At 38.2% G+C, this 21,440-nt stretch overlaps 1 protein-coding gene across 1 annotated transcript in view; it reads right to left on the bottom strand.

The window, feature by feature from the left end:
* ANOS1 (anosmin 1) overlaps positions 1 to 21,440 on the bottom strand; it is a 132,933-nt gene that overhangs the window by 55,222 nt on the left and 56,271 nt on the right. The window contains exons 3-4 of the mRNA XM_054271968.1: positions 7,403 to 7,465; positions 4,045 to 4,267 (exon numbers count right to left, since the gene is read on the bottom strand). Of these exons, the coding sequence (XP_054127943.1) occupies positions 4,045 to 4,267; positions 7,403 to 7,465 (286 nt within the window). The remainder of the gene's footprint in view (positions 1 to 4,044; positions 4,268 to 7,402; positions 7,466 to 21,440) is intronic.

A 21,440-nucleotide genomic window follows, 5' to 3' on the forward strand; every position in this document is an offset into this window, starting at 1 on the left:
TGGGGAACAAATTCTTTCTGTTATCTGTGGAGAAGCTTTCCATGTACCACAAGACTGTTATTGTGCTTCTGAATGTTTTCTTCTTCAGTCTAATAACCACAGTGCACTCCATTTCCCTTTAATTTCAGTGTTCCCAGACCCCTGTGCATTGTTAGAGTACCCTCTGCAGATTCTCCAGCTTTGAGCCCTTCTCCAGAGACAAGCCTAAAACTGCACACAGACTGTGTCTAAGCTCTCAGCAGTGCAGACCAGTGAAGTGTGATTATTTCATACATCTTACATTAGTCTGATGTACTTTAGAAAGCTGTTTGCTTCCCCGTGGCTGCATGATCTTATTGACTCACATGTGGCAGCTGTACTGCATGATGTGTCCCTCCCCACTCTTCCCTGAAGAGATAGGAAAGGTAATTCCAAGACATCTTGGAATAGATATGTTACTTATATTGTAAAATTGTTGCATTTCAGAGAAAAAGATACATTTCTAAAATATTACTGTAATTTCTCATCACACAGTGACACCAAAAGATGCTTATTTATGTTGTTATACTGGCAGTAATATCACTTTTTTGAAAACATCTGCAGTAGCTTGAAGGAAAAAACAACTCTTCAAATTGGACATCTTTTGATTAAATCAACAAATCAAGTGTTAGATACATTTCTCTAGACAGACATTAGGAATATTTATTTTTGAGTGTGCAGCATTTTGTCACTTGAGGATATGTCACAAATAAGATTTCTGTGTTGACATATAAACCTTCTTAGCAAGTTATCATATGCACTTTAGTTATTTTGCTGTTTCAATGACTGTCCACATAAGACCACCTGCATGTATTGGTTAGAGAAATTGTTCCCTACTCAGACTGCCACAGATGACTTAGTACCAAAATTTCCTCAAGTGAACAAACCACTTTTACATTTTAAGGCGTGTTCTTATAAACCTGAGTATACAAGGACCTAAAAGTAAATGAAAATCATCTTGTAGATCTTCAAGAAACCTAAAATCCACCTGAAAAAAAATACAGTACCTAAATGTGGTTATCACAGCAGTTTAGACCCTGGATATCCTTCAATAGCCTAATGTCATAGCCTAACATAATGAACATGACTTCGGATTTCCACATTTGCAAATCCTTCTTTAGTTATGATACACAATAATCCCACAATTTGCATGTTCAGAAAACTTCCATCTGCTTTGCATTAGGGGCAGTTGGATTCACTTGATTGCAAGGATCTCAGTGTTACGTAATCGTGTGCAGATGGAGCACGGCAGCACAAACAATGAGAGCACGGCACAAGTGCACTTTAAAATACTTCTGTGGAACCAGCACCATCAGTTTAATATCCAGATGTGAAGATCCAATTACTCTTCAATGTGCCTTTTCTTATGTAAGTGGTCAGCCCCTATTTTCATGCTGGAACAAATTAGCTCTCAGTCTGCAGTGCTCCAAAGTTTGCATTAGTCCAAAGTCTGCAGTGCTTAACCAAAGAATTCAAATCACTGATCACTATATGTGTGCTATAGCAGAGCCCAGGAAAAATGGTTCTAAAGTAGTCTTTCAAACAGCACATGCATTTCAGTGCCATGAAAAGTAGCTGCACATTGGTGTGTCATGAAAACCTGTATCTTAAACATTGGTTCCCCCAGAATTCAAAATGTCTCCATTGGAGTGCCTTGTTAAAGGGCACATCCATGGCATCTACACAACTGTACACACAGTTCTGCAAGCACTCAGAGATGAGCACACTTAAAACTGTACACTATGTTTATAATACAAAACTATTTTGCTTTAAGCATGAAGAGTCATAAAACTGTGGGTGACCATCTGACCCCAGTTATCCTACCATAATCTTGCCACATCATCAGACCCTTTGAATGTCAGAATCTTCCCTTCACAATTTACCTTTTTTACACAGATTTGCAGAGACACTTTCTCAAGTCCTTCACTAGTTAGAGAGAGACAGTGTAAAGAAGGGGGGAGTGAGGCCATAAGAGTAGGAGAGAACATTTGATATTTCCACTAAAGGGATATAAATATGTGAAGACTACATAACCAATTAGTAACACTCCCAACAGAGATGCAAATGTACTTGTTACATTAATCCAAAAGCATTTGTAATATGTCTTTGGTGGCAGTGTACTTATATTACCTTTTTTTTTTTTTTTTTTTTTTCAGGATTGGACTTAAGCACTCAGTATCAGACAGCAAATTCAGTCTGGTAATCCAACAAATCAGATGGGAATTTTATGTCTACTGTTGTAACTAATCTCCAGCACTTGATCAACAGTGAAACTATGGAAACTTCTGCAGACTCTTAGATTCAATCTGAGTTCATTTTCAAGCTGTGAGTGCTGTCAAAATGATAAGAATAAGTACTGAACTTATTCACTAGATCTTAGTCATGCTTGCAGAGTTTGCTCTTCCTTAGTGACAGGAAGGTCATTTACCCCTGGAGGAAATGAATAGCAAGGCTGCTCCACTTCTATTTGTCTTTTGTTGCAGTAAGACAGGTTGAAGAGGCTAATTAGCTGAATTCATCAGCTGGGAAGGCAGTAGGGTACAGAGCTTGCCCTTCCTCTGCGAGACATATGTGCTCTTACAAGCCAGCACCTCCTGCAGATCGGTGATAAGATGTTAGGGAAGGTTAGCTCTGCTCCCATTTAATCAGGCCAAACAGAGGAGACCTTCCAGTGTGTGGTTACAGAATGTATCACATCCTGTCATATGCTCTGTCAGCTCCAGGAGCATCTAATCTTGTTTTATTTGCTTGCTTGTTTTTACCTTCTCCAGTTATTATATTTACTGGAACACTTTGCAGTTGTGGCATGGAGCTTGAACGTGTAAATCATTACACACACAACATGAATGCCTCTCTACCACTCTGGTCATTCGTCTCAGTAAGACAAAAGAAACAAGTAAGTGATCCATTTTAATAACTTTAATTTTGAAAGGTGCTATGTATTGGTGTGTACCAATTCCTTAGAGTTTTAAAGGGGCTGCTCTAAAGCATCCTGCAAACAAGACAGTTTCCCTTCTGAACACACTGAAAAAGATTTATTAACATCTTAGTTAAAGTAATGAACTTAAAAATAAATTCACCATCTTCTTTACCCATTTTATATGTTTCCATCCACACTTGGAAATAAGCATGGATTCAAACCTAAGCCTGGAGTTTAGATCAGGGTTCTGGTGATTAGGCTCCCACAGAGAGCCCACTCTATCTGAATAATAAGTGAATAACTGAATAATATTTATTTTTTATCACTGACATAAGAAGATTTTATTCTTGTACAAAAACACCAACCACGTGGTAAAAGAATATTCTTTTCACAAATGCTTATTTTTCTGCATTAGGAGAACATTTTTCAAATATTTAAGTGTATAAAGCTTTTTTAAATTCCAGTAAATTAAACTCTGGAATTTGTCTAAGCAAAAAATTTCTTAGTTTATATGTTCTTTTCTAAGGATTTCAAAGAAAAGATTTATTCATAGAATCTCAGGACTCAATTAATTTTTTTTTAATAAGATTGCCTTAGATTCAAATGATGAATTAATATATATCTGTATGCAGATATTATAATTTTTCACTATGTTGTTCTGTGTTGAATTTTTTTAACCAGATAATTTCACAGTTCCTACTTGGTAGTCCCATCTGCTTGGCTTGTAGACAAAAATGTTATTTCTGATTACCTGAACTGTTTATCATTAAATATTTTCCTGCTGCATTCTCTCTCATTGGCATCAAATAAAGTGAGATTTCACCTAAATTGGGAAAGTTTGTTCTGCTTAAGCTGACTCAGCCACAAATTTACATTCCACAGATTTCCAGACATGGGCTTCACAAGGGGGGAAAAAATCAGAAATTTAAGCAACATTTCTCACTGGTTTTCCACCCTTTCACTGTGCAGGCACATCTCTACAGGTACCTCTCCTTTTTCTTCCCATCCATACAAACTCCCAGCAAATGGGAGTCCTGGTTTACCAGGAGACTTCACCATGGCCTGAAGTTGTTAGCCCAGTTTGAGTACATATTAATAATCTCTACCTTTATAGAGATTTTTTGGAATTTGGCACGTGTGACCACATCCATTGGAACAGCATTTCTTCACTCCAGAACATTCAATATCAGCTTCACAGCTTTCAACACAGGCAGCTGCAAAACCACTGGCCTTCTCAGGTGCTGGGCAGTCCCCTTGCTTCACAGACAGGATGTACTTAAGGAATTCACAGCTAGTTAGGCATTCATAATTCTTCTTGGGGAAAAGAGGCTAAAAGGAAAACAGAAGAAGGGTATGTTTTCAACAGGAACAATGAAAAAGAAAACATCCCAACAAACCCCATCAAAGAAAAAATGTTATAAATTTTCCAAGACCTCCTAAAGGATTATTCAGATTTCCAGCTTTTGCAAGACTTGCAAGACTATCCCTGAATATTTATATAGTCAAGCCACTTCTGGAAAAGCTTTCCAAGTACAGAATGATGAATTCCCTCAAGTAAGACCACCATATTTAATGGAACTGTGTTGTTTATATCTGCCAGCTTTCCCTTGTTTTCCTCATATTGACTGGCTATAAAGTTGCTCAATGACAGATTAAAAACACTCCCAAAACAAAGGGGAAGCAATGGTCAGACAGTCTGCTGTTTTTGGACTACCCCGCATTCTTTTCTCTGTACTTTACAACACTTTCCCCACAATATCTGATGTAATGCCATTCTAGATAAATAAGAGAAATCTTGTTTCATTATACTGTTTGGACTAAGTTGGCTAAGGGAAGATTTTGCAGCATCTTTATGTTCTTGCCAGCATATTAGTAATTGTATAATTCTTCATGGAACTGGAACTGCATTTATTGATAAAATGATCAGCAGAAAATAAAAATTAAAATAAGCTTTAAAGATATTGATTAAAAGTCAAAGTGAATGCTACTTACTTGAGAAATCTAGTCCTAGATATTTAGGAAGATGCTTCAATGCACAGACATTTTACAGCATCTGTTACACTCAGAGGTTTGCAAGGTCCACTTTAAAGAGTATTTAAAATAGCTTCTACAACCCTAGAATATGGTGTGTGACATGGGGAATTACATCTCCTCTTTGTTTAGTTTGGTGCAGAACCAGCTGAAGTGATTCCCTCAGAATGACTGCAGCATGTAAGTGACATTGTCTGCAGCTGGTCCTGCCATACCAGAGCAACCAAAAACCTTCCACCCTGACAGGTCTGATTTACAGGCTCCTGAGCCTACACAGGAGTTACAACCCACTCTCTATATCCAATTAGGCACGTAACTTCTAAAACTTCTTCCATATTCAAATGTTTTATTTTCTAGTTTTTACTCTTCCCATATTTATGGTGAAATAAGGAAGCCTTGGCTATTACAGAGGCTCAGGTGTTTCACAGACAATTCTCTCAAGTCGCTGTGGCACAAGAATCTATCCCTACATTACATCTCCCATTTTTCATACAGAACAGTCCAGGATTTTGAACCAAGCTTTCAGGCATGGATTTGGGTGTTACAGGCTTTAACCAGCCTAAATGCTGCAAGAATGAGCAATCTCTATGCCTCCTACAGACCCCAGTGACTCTTGGAAATGCACTCCTGCTTTTCCCCCCATTGGAATGCACCTGATGCCATGGTTAACCAGTTAAAAAGCTAAATGAGTAGAAAATTAAGTTTATAGGGGAAAAAAAAGACCCACAAAAACAAAAATAAAGAATCAGATCAATTGTCCCTCAGACATAAGGTTCCCTTTAACATTCAGTAATACACTCATTTGGTAAATAAGAAGTAACACATGAAGCAGGAACTTTGAGAAACACAAATTGCTAAATTGTTGCTTCCAGATTTTTTACAAAATGCAGAAAGATTGAAAACACTCTCACAGGAAAACAGCCTCCTTTCACTCAATCAATGTCTATGGAGTATGCATGAGTCTGAGATAAAGGAAAGTGGTCCCGGGCTTTTGTGTTTGAAGCTAATTTCAAATCCTAAAACATCACAAATTTGCAGCTATTTAATTAAAAATGTTATAGCTCCCTGAGGCATAATACATCCTCAAGGCTTCTCCTCCTCACCCTATTTCACAGCTCATTTTTCAGTTAGCTGCTAAATGTGCTGCTCCTCATTATGGGCCTTTGAAGTTCTAAATTTAGCTTTAACCACAAAACACTAATCAAAGAAGGATGCTCACTGTTTTTAACTACAATAGAAGAGTGTTCTACAAATGTTTTCCTTTTAAACCAATTTTATACAAATTTTCACCCATATCTGGAAACACATAGTCTGAGTGAAGAGCGATATACAAGAACAACAAAAATTAGATCCACCAAAACTGCTTTTTTACAGTACTCTAGAATTTGTATTTGCAAAAGTAGCAAACAATCTGAGATAAAAAAATTCTTGCAAGGCTTGGTGTTCATGAGAAACTTTTATTTTGTCTTCTGTGGTAACTACATAGATCAGTAACTTAGTAATCCCTATTAACACGTTGCTGCATCTAATATTTTTTAGTTGAAATTACAGCTTTTTCTAATCATCTTCATGATGCTTACAAAAATTTAAACACAGGACATTCTCTTATACCAGAAAAAAGTGTCCACAGTAAAGAGAAGGAATTAAATCAGTGTACCAGTAAGATCAATACATCAAGTAAGGTAATTTCTATTTTTTTACAGGAAAATATTAAAGTCTTCCTAAGAACTCACTTTCATAGACTTGAATATATTTGAACCTTTTTTGTAATAAGGCAAATTTCTATTAAGCTGATACTTCCATTTTGAATTAAAAACCACTTAAGAACTGCAACAGATCACTTCCACCAACTCAGAGCATGTTTCAAATCCAATAAAAAATCTCCTTCTTTGTTCTAGTTTGACTGATTCAGGTTTGCTTCTTCACAGATTATTCTGATAGATGGTTCAAAAATAGTTTTCAAAACATTTGCTCTTGAATAATTCCATATTTTGATATTAGTCTTCTGAACTTCAATCCAGTTAGTCCTGGGGAACTACTCTTCTATAAATCAGACTGACTTTCACATACAGAAAAGTCATCTGCTCTAGCTATCCTGCACAAGAATTTTTTGCACAATAACATTTTATCTTTTAAACAAAGATTGTCTTCCTTGCACATAGCAGCTTAGAGGAGGGATGTCAGAGCACCTTCTGAGAGATGTTATGTGTGACTGGATTGAGTCTTTACAAGTCCAGATAAATCATTTGGTCAGAAAAAAAAACATTTTTTAACTCAAAATTAATATGGCTACATTCTTGAATGTGTATCCTTTCAAATAAAGGCAAATGTTGTCAAAATACCATGGTTTTCAGCTGTCTCCTTGAAGCCAATAATTTAAATTAAAGAGGCTGCTCGAACAAAGTGAGAAAGCATGCCCTTGGGCTGACCTACCTCACAGAAGCTTTGGCAATGGTTTTTCTTCAGGTCCCAGGACTCTTTGCAGGGCTCCAGGCACTAGGAAGAATCAGCAGGCAGAGAAGTGTCAGAAAGACAATGAAATAAACAACCACAAATAACCTTATTTCTTCTCCAGTTTTTCGGCCCACAGGAAGTTAATAATCCACTTCTCCTGGGGATAAAATTGTGTCATTGAGTCATGGTGTCAAAACAAGGTCATGAGAAGTCATGGTTAGATCACAAGAAATATTTCAGTATTTCTTACAGTACAAGGCAATTGACTCACTTGTCTATTATGCCATCCTACTTCCCAACTTACTGGATGTAGGTCTTAACACCATCCAACACCATGTTCCTGGATCACAGAGACAATGCCAAAAGCACTACTCTAAACTACAGAAAGTGAAATCTTTTCCTCACTGACCAGCCTAAAGTAGACAGGCACATTTCCTTCCCAAGCAAGAAACTATTTCATTAGGTTGTGGAGTAAACTCAGCAGAGGTTAAAACACTATTTCTGTATAAATGGATAATACTCACTGGTCTGTTAGCAAAATCACCTTATTTCAAGTACCATACTATCATTATTTCACCTTCAACTTCTGTTGCAATTGTTACACAGAGAGCTGAGATACAGAGCTAAGCTTCACACAGCATAAAGGAAAATCACACTGTTAAGAGCATTTACAACAGCTGAAAAATAAATTTAAATTCACATCCCGAAATCTTTTCTCTACCTTTGTTAAACATAAAATGTTGAAAAATACTAGCATTGTTGGGAGCTAGTGATACCTACTCCTCCTGGTAATAGTGAAAAGAAATTTATTGTACCAAAACTAAAGGCCTTTGACATGCAATGCAGTATTTATGTAGTTTCCTTTTATGCACAGTATTAGATTGGATCAATATACATTTATGCTATTCAAAATCAAACATGAAAACATATAGGCTGCACCTCAGTGGTCCACCTGTATCATCAATAAACACAATAGTGTTTTAAAATTAAGCATTTTTCTTACTAGCAACACAGCCTAAAAATGTAATAAAACCACTAGTCACAGAGGCTACATATTTCAGAAAAAAGATACCACTTAAGCATTTTCTTTATGTATATATATATATATTTTTTAGACTCAGTTTCTAACTCTTCAAAATTCACATGCTGTATACAGATTAATTAGAGGATACATTATAAAATGTCACTGAAGTCAGTAAATTCAATTAATTCCATAGTTTTGTTCCTCCTGTGGTATAGATACTGCACATTTGAGCTCAATTCCCTGTCATGTCATTTTACAGTTCGCCTGTTCAGTGAATTTAGTCCAAAAATTGCTGAGGTATAAGTGGTTTAAGCAGAAAATTAGAGACATTTTGACCATTCTGTGACTTTATCAGAGGTGCCCAAGACTGCCAGGTTTGTTCAAGGTGTTTGTACCAGTCTGTATCTCCAGTGCAAATAAGGCTGCAGCACCTGACACCTCCTCTGGCTGCACTCTGTTTCAAAAGCCACTCAGGACAGCCCAGGCTGATTTCACTGGGCCCCAGCAGCTCCTGCCTCAGGGCAGGCACAGACAATGGGCACCCTCAAGAGACAATGGCCCTAGAAGCTCTGACTCAGGCAGAGACAATGGGCATCTTCAAGGGAGGATGGACGAGATGAACCAGGCCTGAGCAGCACCCTGCAGTCCAACTGCTCTTGGAATACGCCAAGGAAAAGAGATGATGGAGCCTGACATAAGGCCTGCACAGGCTCTTACAGACTCTGGTTACGGTACACACTTGCCTAAACACTTACATAAAAATAATCTCCCTACTGCTGTATGAGGAGTCCCCAGGGCACTGGGCTAGCCTGGCACCACGGGCAGCTGCAGAAGCCAACTGCCTGCCCTTACTGGAGCTGTACCATGGCACTGCGTTGGGTGAAGACAGTGGAGCTGTACCACTGAACTATGTTGGGTGACGATGGTGGAGCTGCACCATTGCACCATTTTGGGTGAAGACAGTGGAGCTGTACCATTGCACCACGCTGGATGAAGAGTAGCTGCTAGCAGACAAAAAAGGTGCCAAGATCTGGAACTGTCTTGCTGAAGAGATAGCTATTAACCTTGCAATAGCAGAGATGAGGATACCTCACAAACACAGGTTTGTAGGGGGATAGAAAATAAGTAAATAAAGGTAGTATAGAAAATAATCTTACCCCATAAAGAGTTGCAGCTGAGTCAATTATTAAGGATTAGGAGCAGGCCTGATGTTAACAGGCCACAGCTGTAGCCAATAAAGAAGAGTGTTATAAAAGAGCGGATTGGTTGGTTGAGGGGAGCTGGAGTCAGTTGGCTGCTGTGAGAAGAAGGAAGAGTCAGTGCCTAGAGGAGTTGCCCATGAGAAACATGCAGGAGGTATGAAACTCTAGTGATATGGAACCCTTGCAATGTAATGATAATAGACCTCTTGCACTATAATGACAACACAGGTCTCCTCTTGGCTAACCTGTTATGAAGGTTATTCTACTACCCTAAAGTGGGAAGTAGAAACATTGAAAGCTTGGACTCACCTTTGAGTCCTTGACTTAAAATGTGAACAAGCTGAGATCCCTCCCACTGCCTGGTGATCTGATTCAGGATAAGGAGCAATCTGGGCAGAGAGCAGCTGGCAGCTGGTTTGGGCTCTACTTTATCTAATAAAAAATACCTTGCAGACATTGCCACCGGCTCACAGAAGCTAGGCTGAGGCATGAAGATGGCAGACCTCCAGCGGGCAGCAGGGCAGTGGCACAGGGAGCATCCCAGCCATCCATTTGGCAGGTGCCACTGGTCCCTTGGTGCCACCACCCACCCTGCCCTGGCACCACTCGTGGGCTCTGCCCTGCTGAGGCAGGATGAGATGTGGGGCACAGCACTAAACATTAGGGGATAGTGGCACTGGTCAGTAGATCGTGAGGGTCAATCACAGTGGCCTTGATAACTCAAATCCTCCTAAAGAGCTTGTTTCATCAAACCCAGTGCTTAAATCTGGAACTTGGAGGCTTTATTTCCTCATCCAGACTGCTGCAGAGTGATTATTCTCTACTAAGTAATCGTATCAAAAGCCAAAATTGCTAATAGAAAGCACCCCAGTATTTGTCATCCCTCAAAATTTGGGAGGGCTGGGAGAGTGAGTGTACATGCACACACTATCACAGGTACAAATCTATACATAATATAATACTACAGACCTGCTGGTATTTAGACTGCATAAAATTGGGTAAAAGGAGCAAAATACTCTTTCACTCAAGGAAAATGGATGTGATTGCTTATAAATATGTTGGATTGTATTGTTTATTTAATCTTTTTTAAAAAAGTGTATTTAGGGACCATGTTAGAGAATTCTTTTCCATTCTAATTTTTACTCTATAAATAAAGCGACCAGAAGATTAGCATAATTATGCATGCCATTTACATTAGTTACTAAAGGGGCTTTCAAAATACGTCTACTAACACTTTTGCTTAGGAAATGATGCCTTTGATCTGACTAGAAGAGAACTACACCGACAGAGCACTTTTCAAAATCTAATGAATTGCAAAACATTATTTAAGTACTGAAATACATATTTATTCAATTACTATATATTTAATAAAATATCATATTTAAATTAAATGGCTGAAAATTAACTATTTTAACTATTTATACAGCCAAAAAAAATTTGTCAGAGTAGAAGAGACTATCCACAATATTTTTGTCTAATAAGGCTTTTTACCTCATCAGAGTAGAAACTAAGACATATGCAATCTGTCATAAAAACAATGGAATCTAAGTATTACAGCTGGAACATAATTATACTTTTCACTGTCACTGCACCCAACAGCAAGGTCAGAAATTCATGGCTTATGTTTACAATATATATACAATATAAGTGCTTTGCTGACCGATGGAACTTAAATATATGGAACTTATGGTTGGGAGGAAAAAAAAAACCACAAAACAGCTTTCACTGGACAATCGCCTAATAACTGGCCATGCTTCAGAACAAGTACCTGAAAAATGCATTTGCTCACTATCAGACACTACCTAGAGAACAGAGTCAGGAATTTACCCAGAGTCAGAGGAGACTATGCTGTTCATCAGTCCCAGAGAGAATTACTTTGTGATGGGTACATTTAACTATACAATTGCAGCCAATGGAACCCCAAGAGAAGTGATTTTGAATATGGAGATATCAGCACAGGGGCTGTAAACACAACATAAAATAGAAATAGGCAGCAAGAGAGAAATAACTATTTTGATATTTGGGCTTTTTACACATCTTTAATGTTTTAAAGATGCTTTTTAAACATCTTTAAGATATTTAAAAACATCTTTCTGTTTCTCAAAAATCAGATTGTGGGATGTCTAAAGAACAGTAAATGGACATTTAACTAGTTCAAACCAATGAATACCATGGTAGCTTGGTGAAAAATATTAGGAGTCTGGATGCCCATTTGAGGAATGTACAACATTTTTGTCAATGCATTTTATAAAAGTCTATTTACACATTTGTCTCTCCTGTGTTCATTCACATCCTCCTAAACTTTTAGATGGGACAGCAAATTACTTGCATTCGGCATATTAAAATGAGAGAAGTGCTTGTTTCTGAAGGTGAAGTTAAACACACTTTATTGAAGATCCCTGTTCTACATTTTTGAATCTTCAGTTTAAATCTCTTCCTCAAAAAACATAGGTGTGACTGTATGTAATAAAATTAAAAGGTCAACAGGACTATATGCAGTGAGAATTTCAAGAATGAAGAATCCTACACAGGCAGGTAGGTGAATCTCATTGCCCCAGGGGATCATTCCCAGTGCTCTCCAAAACCCACTTTTTTGGGCAGCTCAACTGATTCAAAGGCTGCTCATGAGCACTGCTCCATGTCAGTAACTCATGGTATGACACATGGTGTTGCACTCAGTTTGTGGGTACCTTTCTTTGAGACCAAGTGCCAAAGATGAGGCATTGCAGCACTTCAGCTATTTCAGCAATTTCAGGCACTCATACACCCTGTCAGGTCAGGCACCCCCTGAACACACCTATCTTCTTTAAAATAAACTCTTAGAAGTAAAGCTGACCTAAAAAATCAGTTACTCAAGCTGAAAAAAAATACATGAACCCCAAGAGAAGTGTTCAACTGCAGAATCAGTAGGTGTCATATGAGCTTGCAGGTTGATGTATGCTCTTCAAGAAGCCTCTGAGCATTTTGTGAGATCCATTTTATGCCAGTCAGGCTCTTGCTTCTCTCTTTTCCCTCTCCTCTCTCATTAGCAGAATGAATCATCAGAGCACTAGTCATCAGCTTTCTAGAGCTCAGTGTGCTATCATGACATTTTAGCTCTGTGCTGGTTTAAGCTGGGACAGAGTTAATTCTGTTCACAGTATTAAAATGGGACATGCTTTGGATTTGTGCTGGAAGCAGTGTTGATAACATGGGGATGTTTCTGATGCTGCTGGGCAGTGCTTACAAATGCTTACACACAGCATGAAGGCCTTTTCTGCTCCTCACCCCATCCCACCAGGGAGGGCTGGGGGTGCAGGAGTTGGGAGGGGACACAGCAGGGACAGCTGATCCCAACCAACCCAAGGGATATCTATCCTATGTCACAGGGCATCCTGCTGAGCACATAACGATGGGGAGGAAGGAAGGGCAGGGCATTCAGAGGGATGGCCTTTGTCCCCCCAAGTCACTGTCACATGCGATGGAGCCTGGCTTTCCTGAAGATGGCTGAACACCTGCTTGTTCATGGGAAGCAGTGAATGAATTGCTTTGCTTTGCTCAGATGCGCAACTTCTACAGCTTTACCTATAAAACTCTGTTTCTTTCCAACCACAAGTTTTATCACTTTTACTCTTCTGAATCTCTACCCCCACCCCATCATGGGGGGAACTGATGAGGGGCTGTGTGGGACTTGGTTGTCAGCTCAGTTTAAACCACAGCCAACTCCTAAATTCAGTTACACAATGTAGACTGGGAGAGGTCTACATATCTTCAAAACTTTGAAAGCCTAATGGAAACAGCTGTGAAACATAATCTTTTTGTGTAAAATAGTAGTTTCATGTGGCTACCTGGAGTTACTCCTCTGTTTATGTTAAAAAGGTTCTCATGAGAATTACACTAGTAATATATTTCCCTTGTAGCTGAATAAACAAAAGGGTTAAATGACAGAGAATGGTTCCCTGTCTGTGCTGCCTGTTTTCCCTCCCGTAGGTCAGTGAGCATCACGATTTGGTGAAAAGGAGTGATTTTGTATTCAAGGATCAAGTCTTAATTAAATTAGTTACAGTTGGGGTTATTCTGTGACATTATCATGTACACTGGGAATCCAGCTGATACTGTCTAAAAGTATTGCTAATTGTAGAGCTGGTTTTGAATGAAAGCCAGGTCTTCGGTTTTAAATAGTTAGGGGGTTTTAGATTTCTTGAAATGTGTTTTTTATTGTTCTGTATTGATGATATCCTGATGTGGATTGTGATAGGATAGATGATAAGGAACAGGTTGCTAATGTGGAATTTATCTCTGCAAGTACTACTTTATTCTAATTAATGAATGTTTATACCCATATATAAAGAAAAGGAAAAATCCTTCATTTGTAACCAACATTTAGACAGTCTAATCTTATGCTTTAGGGCTAATAATGATTGTGTTGTACATTTTAGAAGTCTACTGCTGAGAACAAGGAAACAACAAAATGGCTGGCACAGAAATGAAGGGAATAGTGTCTCTGTTGGAGGTGCAGTTACAGCTACCTTAACTATTCTGAATCCTCAATAACTGTAAGGTAAAACAATGAAGCACAAACCTCCAGGGTCCTAGAGCAGCAATTACAAACTGACGGGGACAAGGAACAGCAGCCCCATGGCCACCATCACATCAGATTGTAACACACCACACAAGGGTGCACCTGCAGGTTGGGATTCATCTGAGATGAACATCCCAAAAATCTTCCCTGGTTAATTCACATGGGACCTCAAGCAACTTGGCATTAAAAGTGCCCAGGGTTAGGTTGCAGGAATGCAGTATTTTGTCTTGAGCACTAACATGAAAACATAAGAAGGAGTATAAGCTATTCAGCCCTGACCTTAGTCAAGAGGGTATTTCCTGGCAGATTTTGCTACATCCTTTATGAAAAGAATAACAAAACTGTATAACAGAGACACAAAACATATTATATATCCAACTGAGATTTATTTTTAATAATTGTTCTCTAAGGAGGATGACATATACAACCTGCAGGTGAAATACAGAACGTAAGACATACCACTTATTTTAGATAAGAAATGCTTTTAAAAATTGCATTTCTAAACGAACATTAAAAAGTTTAACTTCTGTTCTCACATCCAAGAAGTGTCCTCTCAATAAACAGGAAAGGGTTTCTGCAGATGGGACTGTCAGTGTCTCACAGCAGTCCATTACAACCTTCACCTCACCAAGACATGCAGAACATACCTATAAGTATTTTCCAATTATAAAATTCTGAAGGACATAGAAAAAAAAATTGTTCAAAATAATATCCAGATAAGTAAGAGAAGGAGAATACACTGACACATTTCTTTGAAGCTCTATTTTGCTACTTTAGCAGAGATGTGATCAAAACCTTGAGTACAGCTCTGCTCACTCAGCCTCACACAAGGCTTAGAAACACAGCTAGTAAAACAACCTACAGCAGTTTTAGCTGCAACTGTCTCCTGTCTGTTACCAGCACTTTGGAGAGTGGCCTGGTCATTCAAATAATTATTTCAGAGCAGAATGGAGCATTTCTGAGTAATTCAACTGGGTGCAAAGTTGAGCAGCATACTTTAAACTGCTATGGCAAATAGCTGCATTTGGTGTGTATTTATTTTACTTGGGTGTGGAGGGACTGAAAGCACACACAGAGACAGGCATTACCACTCTCCACAGTTATGCAAACTTACCAGTATCAAGTTAGGACTTAGAGTAAGGGAAATATTCAGAAGAGCCAATTGTTGGTTATCTAACAAAAACATGAGCTTGCAACATTTATTTTTCTTAATTGCCCAGTTCATTTCAGTACACAACATCAGGGTGCCAGTCCCACAATATTAACTGTTAGCAATTTGAGTTACTGAATACCTTCAATACCCTAAGCAAATAAAGGAAGCCTTATGACCTATAGGATCTGACTAGGAACAGTACCAGTATTTCCTGGAACAGAGATAGGGAAAGGGCTAGTCGCAGTATATCATTTAAGTCTGTCAGACCTTTAAATATACAAAGTAGCATTACAGGCTTTGTTCCTAAAATTATGGCACCAGAAAGACCAAGACCATTGCCAAGAACTTCAGGTCAAATATTCTGGAAGTCCATGTAGCCTTTGTTGTTAATTCCCAAAATTAAACAGAAAGTAAAAGGTGCCAGAAAAAGTTGTACACATACTAAAGGCAAGAATCACTGAAAGTGTTGAAAAAGGAACTGTTTTGACATTAAATATTTGAGAAGTAAATTACTACTAAAAAATAAATTAAAAAATAGAAAACGAAAGAGGGGAAGTCATACCATCACACTTCAGCTGAAATGTAACACTTTCAACCATAATCCTTTCAGAATGAAAAAAATTTTCAACTCTGACAGCTTGGTATCTATCTGTATAGCTCAGTTGTCTGGCATGTCAAATTTTGCCAGCAGAAGTGTTTGTTTGAAAAGACAGAATAATCCTAAGACTCATTTCTATGTTTCTATTCTTTGTTACCTAGTCAAAATCATGGCCATCAATGTCAACAGAAAGTTGGCTCCCAAACATTTGTTCATTCCTGACCAGTTCTTGTCAAAATTTGTTTACAAGGTTTTGTACCAGCATATGAAACCAGGATATGTACTTTCTTCTCTTTTTCTGCCTCATAAGCTGAAGTTTAACAGTCACCAAAGAACAATTTGAGATCTTATTTTGCCTGATTTTGAAACATGGAATTGAACTCAAATTTCCTACATTCAAGATTAATCTCCTAAACATAGAGTATTTGATGGAGCCTTCTCTCCCCTGTTGAAGTTGTTTCCTCTTGTATAAGCAATGAGTTCTTCTCTAGAAGAGAGACTTGAATGTCAGCCCTTCACCATGAAGAGGTATGCCCCAGCAGCATTCCTGATCCTCCTGGAGTTCTTTTGAAATGCTTACAATAGGTACAAATATTTTGGCTCTTTCTCAGTGCCACAGCTGTTCCACCACCACTTCTTTGCTACAGAGATAATACTCTCTTATACTCCCTTCTTTTTTTCACATCTTTGATTCACCTACCAACCTACTATGGACTTAAAATTGTTTTTCTAATTACCTCTATTCAAAGTGTTGCCTCATAGACCATTTCCCTATCCTTCTGTTACCTTGCTTCTATGTGCTGCATCAAGAGCCAGCTAGTTTGGGGGTTTTTTCAACCCTTTCCTAGCCCTTATTCTAAATCTCCACATTCTGAGTTTTCACCCATCAAGATTTAAGACATAGAATTGGCAAAATGCTATGAAGCAGCAAGTCAAGCCTGGAGCACAAGTGCACACACAAAATACATACTGCAGCAAAGAGCATAAATTATTTCAAATCCAACTAAGAGTGATACACTTTAAAAACATTAAGAAGCTCTCTGTAACAGACTCCTTCTGATAGTGGTAATAGCATTAATTGCTTAGTGCCTTCCTGCTTCTTTCTGTGCTACTGCTTACATACAGACTTCTTTGGCAGTGTAGCTACTGTATTAATGAACAATGAAATGAGCTCCCTCAATTAAACAATATTAGCAGTTTTGCTTCTCTGTCCAAACTTTCTTCAGGCTGCAGCCCTGCAGTGCAGTTTACCAATGAACTGATTTGCCATGTTTGCATCTGTTCCACCAAACCGTCACAGATCAGTCAACCTTTTCCCTTCTGCTTTTAAAGCTTCTCCAAGATTGCATCTGGAACTTAGACAGTAAGCAACACAACAAGAAACTTTCCACCTGTATGTCCCTACTGTTTCTAGGCCACTGTTCCCTGCCACCCTCCCATGCAGATAGAATAAAAATAACAGTAAGATTTACTGCTACAAACAACACAAGGCTGCAAAATGTAACAGCTTTTCCATTCCAGACATTAGAATTGTGGGAGGACTTCCACCAGTTGTTTCCAGCAGCAGTAATAGTGCTCAGCTCACAGATAACTTTATAGTTGCACTTGATGACCTTAAAGGTCTATTCCAACCTAAATGACTCTATGATTCTATAAAAAATAAGACCATCTTATGTACTAAAATGTCTCTCTCATAAACTGCCTTTTCATTTTCTAATAGTTGACCATTTGCTTTAGTGATTACATAATACTTATAAAGTAAAAGTGAGCATAAATATTTTGACATTTTATATATGTAAAGAATTTCCATTGAGAAAACATCATTCTTTTAATTTTAAACAGACAAGGGAAAGCCTCTTCAAGCTGGCACTTTCCCCTTCCAATCTGTTACAAGGCAGCTTCAGAAAGCCACACACAGTCTTGTTATAAACACCATCTTGCTGTGTAACTTAAAGTGTCTGTCAGAGCAGCGCTGTTCTCTCCAAGAAAAGTCAATTTTTTTGTTGCCATTTTATAAATGAGTTAAACTAGTGAACTCTTCTGATAACAGATGACTTGCCTTATACATCACCCTGCAAATTCACACATACATTTCTGAATGAGAGAGCCGCAACTAAATGTTCTTTTTGCTTGTATCCACCACAGTTCTAAGGTTTTATAGACCACCGAACAATCAGAGAGGACAAAAAAAAAAGGGAGGCCCTCTTTGTCTAAATCGTTACTTTGTTTCTCTCCCCTGGCTTTCCATTTCCCTCCCAGCACTACCACCACCATCAGAAGCGACATATTCCGCATTACTAAGCAGCAAGAGCCATGGGGCTTTTCACTTCCAATTTCACGGCACAATAAAATGCAGTGGTTGTTTCACTGGGGGACCTGAAAAGCCTCCCTTTGTGGGGCTGCTCTGACCGCCAGCTCCAGCATCACACGCTGGCAGCGGGCATCTGTGCGCGCCTCTCCACGCAATTATGGCAAAAGGAACAGGAAAATTAAATAGGAGGTTGTCTAGAAAAAAAAATTAATCCCCTACTATGAAGCATGCGTTCTACTGCCTGGCCTAAAGAGTCTTAAATATATCTCTTGTCCACCTCATTGATAGACCAATCATTCTAATAATAGTAACTCAAGAAACTTTTCATTGCGCTCAGAAGTTATGCTTGTTGTAGATTAAAATCTATTGACCTAAAGTAGACTGATGATCTGAGTGGAAGTGAAAAAAAAAATCTAAGGACAATAAATTTGGATATTTTTAAATTTCAGAGTAAACCAGTGAAGATGATCAGCAATAACAAACAAATATGGTGCTCCTACAGATATTTTTAGAATTGCATTCCATTTATGTAATAGAAATCTTGCCTAATTCTATAAAAGTAGAAGCTATAATTCAATTAATCCCAAGTACAGCAAGAAGAAAAAAGCAAAAAGGTACAGGAAATTCTGACAAGTTTTCTACATTTATCTTGGCTTTTTTCAGATATATTCCCTCTATACACTGAATGTTTTTCTGTCCCATGTTTAGAAACTCTATTGTATTCATTGAATCTTTTGTGAAAAGACAATGTGAATCCTTTCACAATAATCTCTTCATGTATCTTAACACAGTCTAATGAAACATTGAAACTACTAAAATTCTTTTAGTTTACATGGTAATTCATAAAATAAACACTGCTTGGAAATATTTTGAAGGTTAGATAGTTTCACATATTAGTTGAGGGGGAAAAATTAAATGCAAAATAGCTGTTTTGTTTCAAATTCTTTTCAAGTTATTAAAAATGCCTTCTCTCCTATTATTTTTCAATGCATGCCTCACATGAGCAAGGAAGGGTACAGATCCATACTAAATTTCTTTATCTCTAATTGTTACAGGTTTTTAGGTTATGATTATACGATGAGTATAAACAAATCTAAATCCGTAATGCCATCAAAACAGGGGCAGTCCTGAACTGGAACTAGCTCCTACTAACCTACTTATTTTGATGTAAATGTGCTAAAAGAGGCATTCTAGATGAAAAAATGACCAGTTTTTAGGTAAGCAAACTTCCCCATTCAACTCACTTTGTAGTCTCATAAAAATCAGATGTCTGGGTTGGGGACTTGGACAAAAAAGAAAGAGAGGAGTCTGTAAACACCTCTTTAACTGATAGTCTGAACTTAAAACAGCTTAAGCCAGCCATAAAACCACAGTCTAAAAACCAGCTAATATCTGATTTTCTCTCCAAGGCTGAATAATGAAGGTTAACATTATGGTGCTGAGAGGTAAGCAGGACAAACTGGCAGCTGAGTTAATAAATAAATAGTTCTGATTAAACTGTCATAGAACATAAACTGTTAAATCAAACTTCAGCCTTGTGCTGGAAGAATTGAGCTGGATACATTTTCCCTGTCAATAGTCTGGGACAGACTACTGAGCATTTCTACTTCCATTTGTACTTCCAAGGCAGAAGGGAAGACAATTTGGCTGTCCAGACTGTCACAGACTGTCTGTACTCCTCAGGAGTACACTCTGCTTTCAGTGCACATGAATTTCATAGTTCACCTCTGCAGCTCAAACAGACATCACTACATTTCATCACTGTATTAAGTTAGATTGATAACCAGACAAACAAAATTCTTCTCAAATTCGAAATTTAGCTGATAAGTGTCACACATCATTCCTAAAAGTACTCTAGAATTGTGACTCAATAGGTATGGGGGTTTTTTTAACTTTAACTTGACAGCTGTGTATTGTAATCAATTATCCACTGATTTCAAATGTTATTCAAACACACTGATCTTTCCTGTCATGAACTGCAATACATAAAGGCAAAGACTTAGAGTAATACACTTCTGGACATCCTAAAGTGAGCTATCACAGTGTGCGGATGCAAAGATGATGAAATGATCTTTAACACTTGAACTTGATGATCTTTCCAACCTAACTGATTCTATGACTGTTGGAAATGGAATATAATTGTGATAAAGGTGATGCTGTAGCACAGTAAAAAAATGTTCATTGGCCTTTGGGATATGTAATGCTTCACCTGGTTTTCTGGCAATCATCTTAACAGGGCTCTCGAGCAAGTTCTCAGAGGAATCAGAGAGTAAGATTATGGAAGTAAATTGGCATTAAGCCCTCAGAGAACAACTGTCTTGAAAGCAGCACATTGCACAGCACTATGCTGGCAGATGAAATGGATAGCTGCCTTTTTATGCAAATATATGCGAGGAAAGGCACACTAGTTAATGAACTACAGCCAAAGGGTCTGAACCAGAAGTCATAATTCCAGATTAAATCAGCACAGATTGCAGGTGCCCACCAATCTCAGGAACTGACTCCCTCTGATTGCTCAGAGGCATCCTAAACCTCACAGTAAGGCATGTCTAGATAAGAGTACCAGAATGCTCAGTGTGGTATAGAAAGCATGTAGCTGCGAGCTGGCCTGTAGTTACTGTCATTGTAAACTGTAAAATTTGACAATCCTGAAAAATCTTTACTTGAGAACTCTGTGGTTGCAGCAGCTCTAACTGGATGATTTTTTTTACCACACATCTCAATAAAAAACAGGGTTAGTTTGGGCAGGAGTGATAAGATGGTAGGTTGGAGGACTCCCTGCAATTGGAAGAAAGAAAACAATGGCACAATTGATGAGGGAAACAGAAGAGGGGAGCTGAAAACACAGTCCTACAAACCTTTCTGTGTGAAGTCATCTGTAAGGACTGCAGTACATCCTTGAGGGTAAATTAATGTGTAAGCAAACACTGCAGCTTTTCACTCAGTCAGGATATTACCACGTGTTTTATTTTCCAATAGCTTTATTTTCTCTATAGCTCTTTTTATGAAATCTTCTAGGGATTTTCTTTTATTAATTAAAATCTCCTTTTTAAACCAAACATCAGGAAAGAAAGTACCAAGGACCATTGCCCATTCACAGATACCTATACCCAAAATAATGGGTAGCTTCCAGCTGCTATTCCTGAAAGCCAGACTTTTTCTTAGCTA

This window comes from Melozone crissalis, unplaced genomic scaffold (assembly GCF_028551555.1).
Source record: "Melozone crissalis strain CALT ecotype California unplaced genomic scaffold, PUWL_Pcris_2 ptg000013l_1, whole genome shotgun sequence".
Lineage (NCBI taxonomy): Eukaryota > Metazoa > Chordata > Aves > Passeriformes > Passerellidae > Melozone > Melozone crissalis.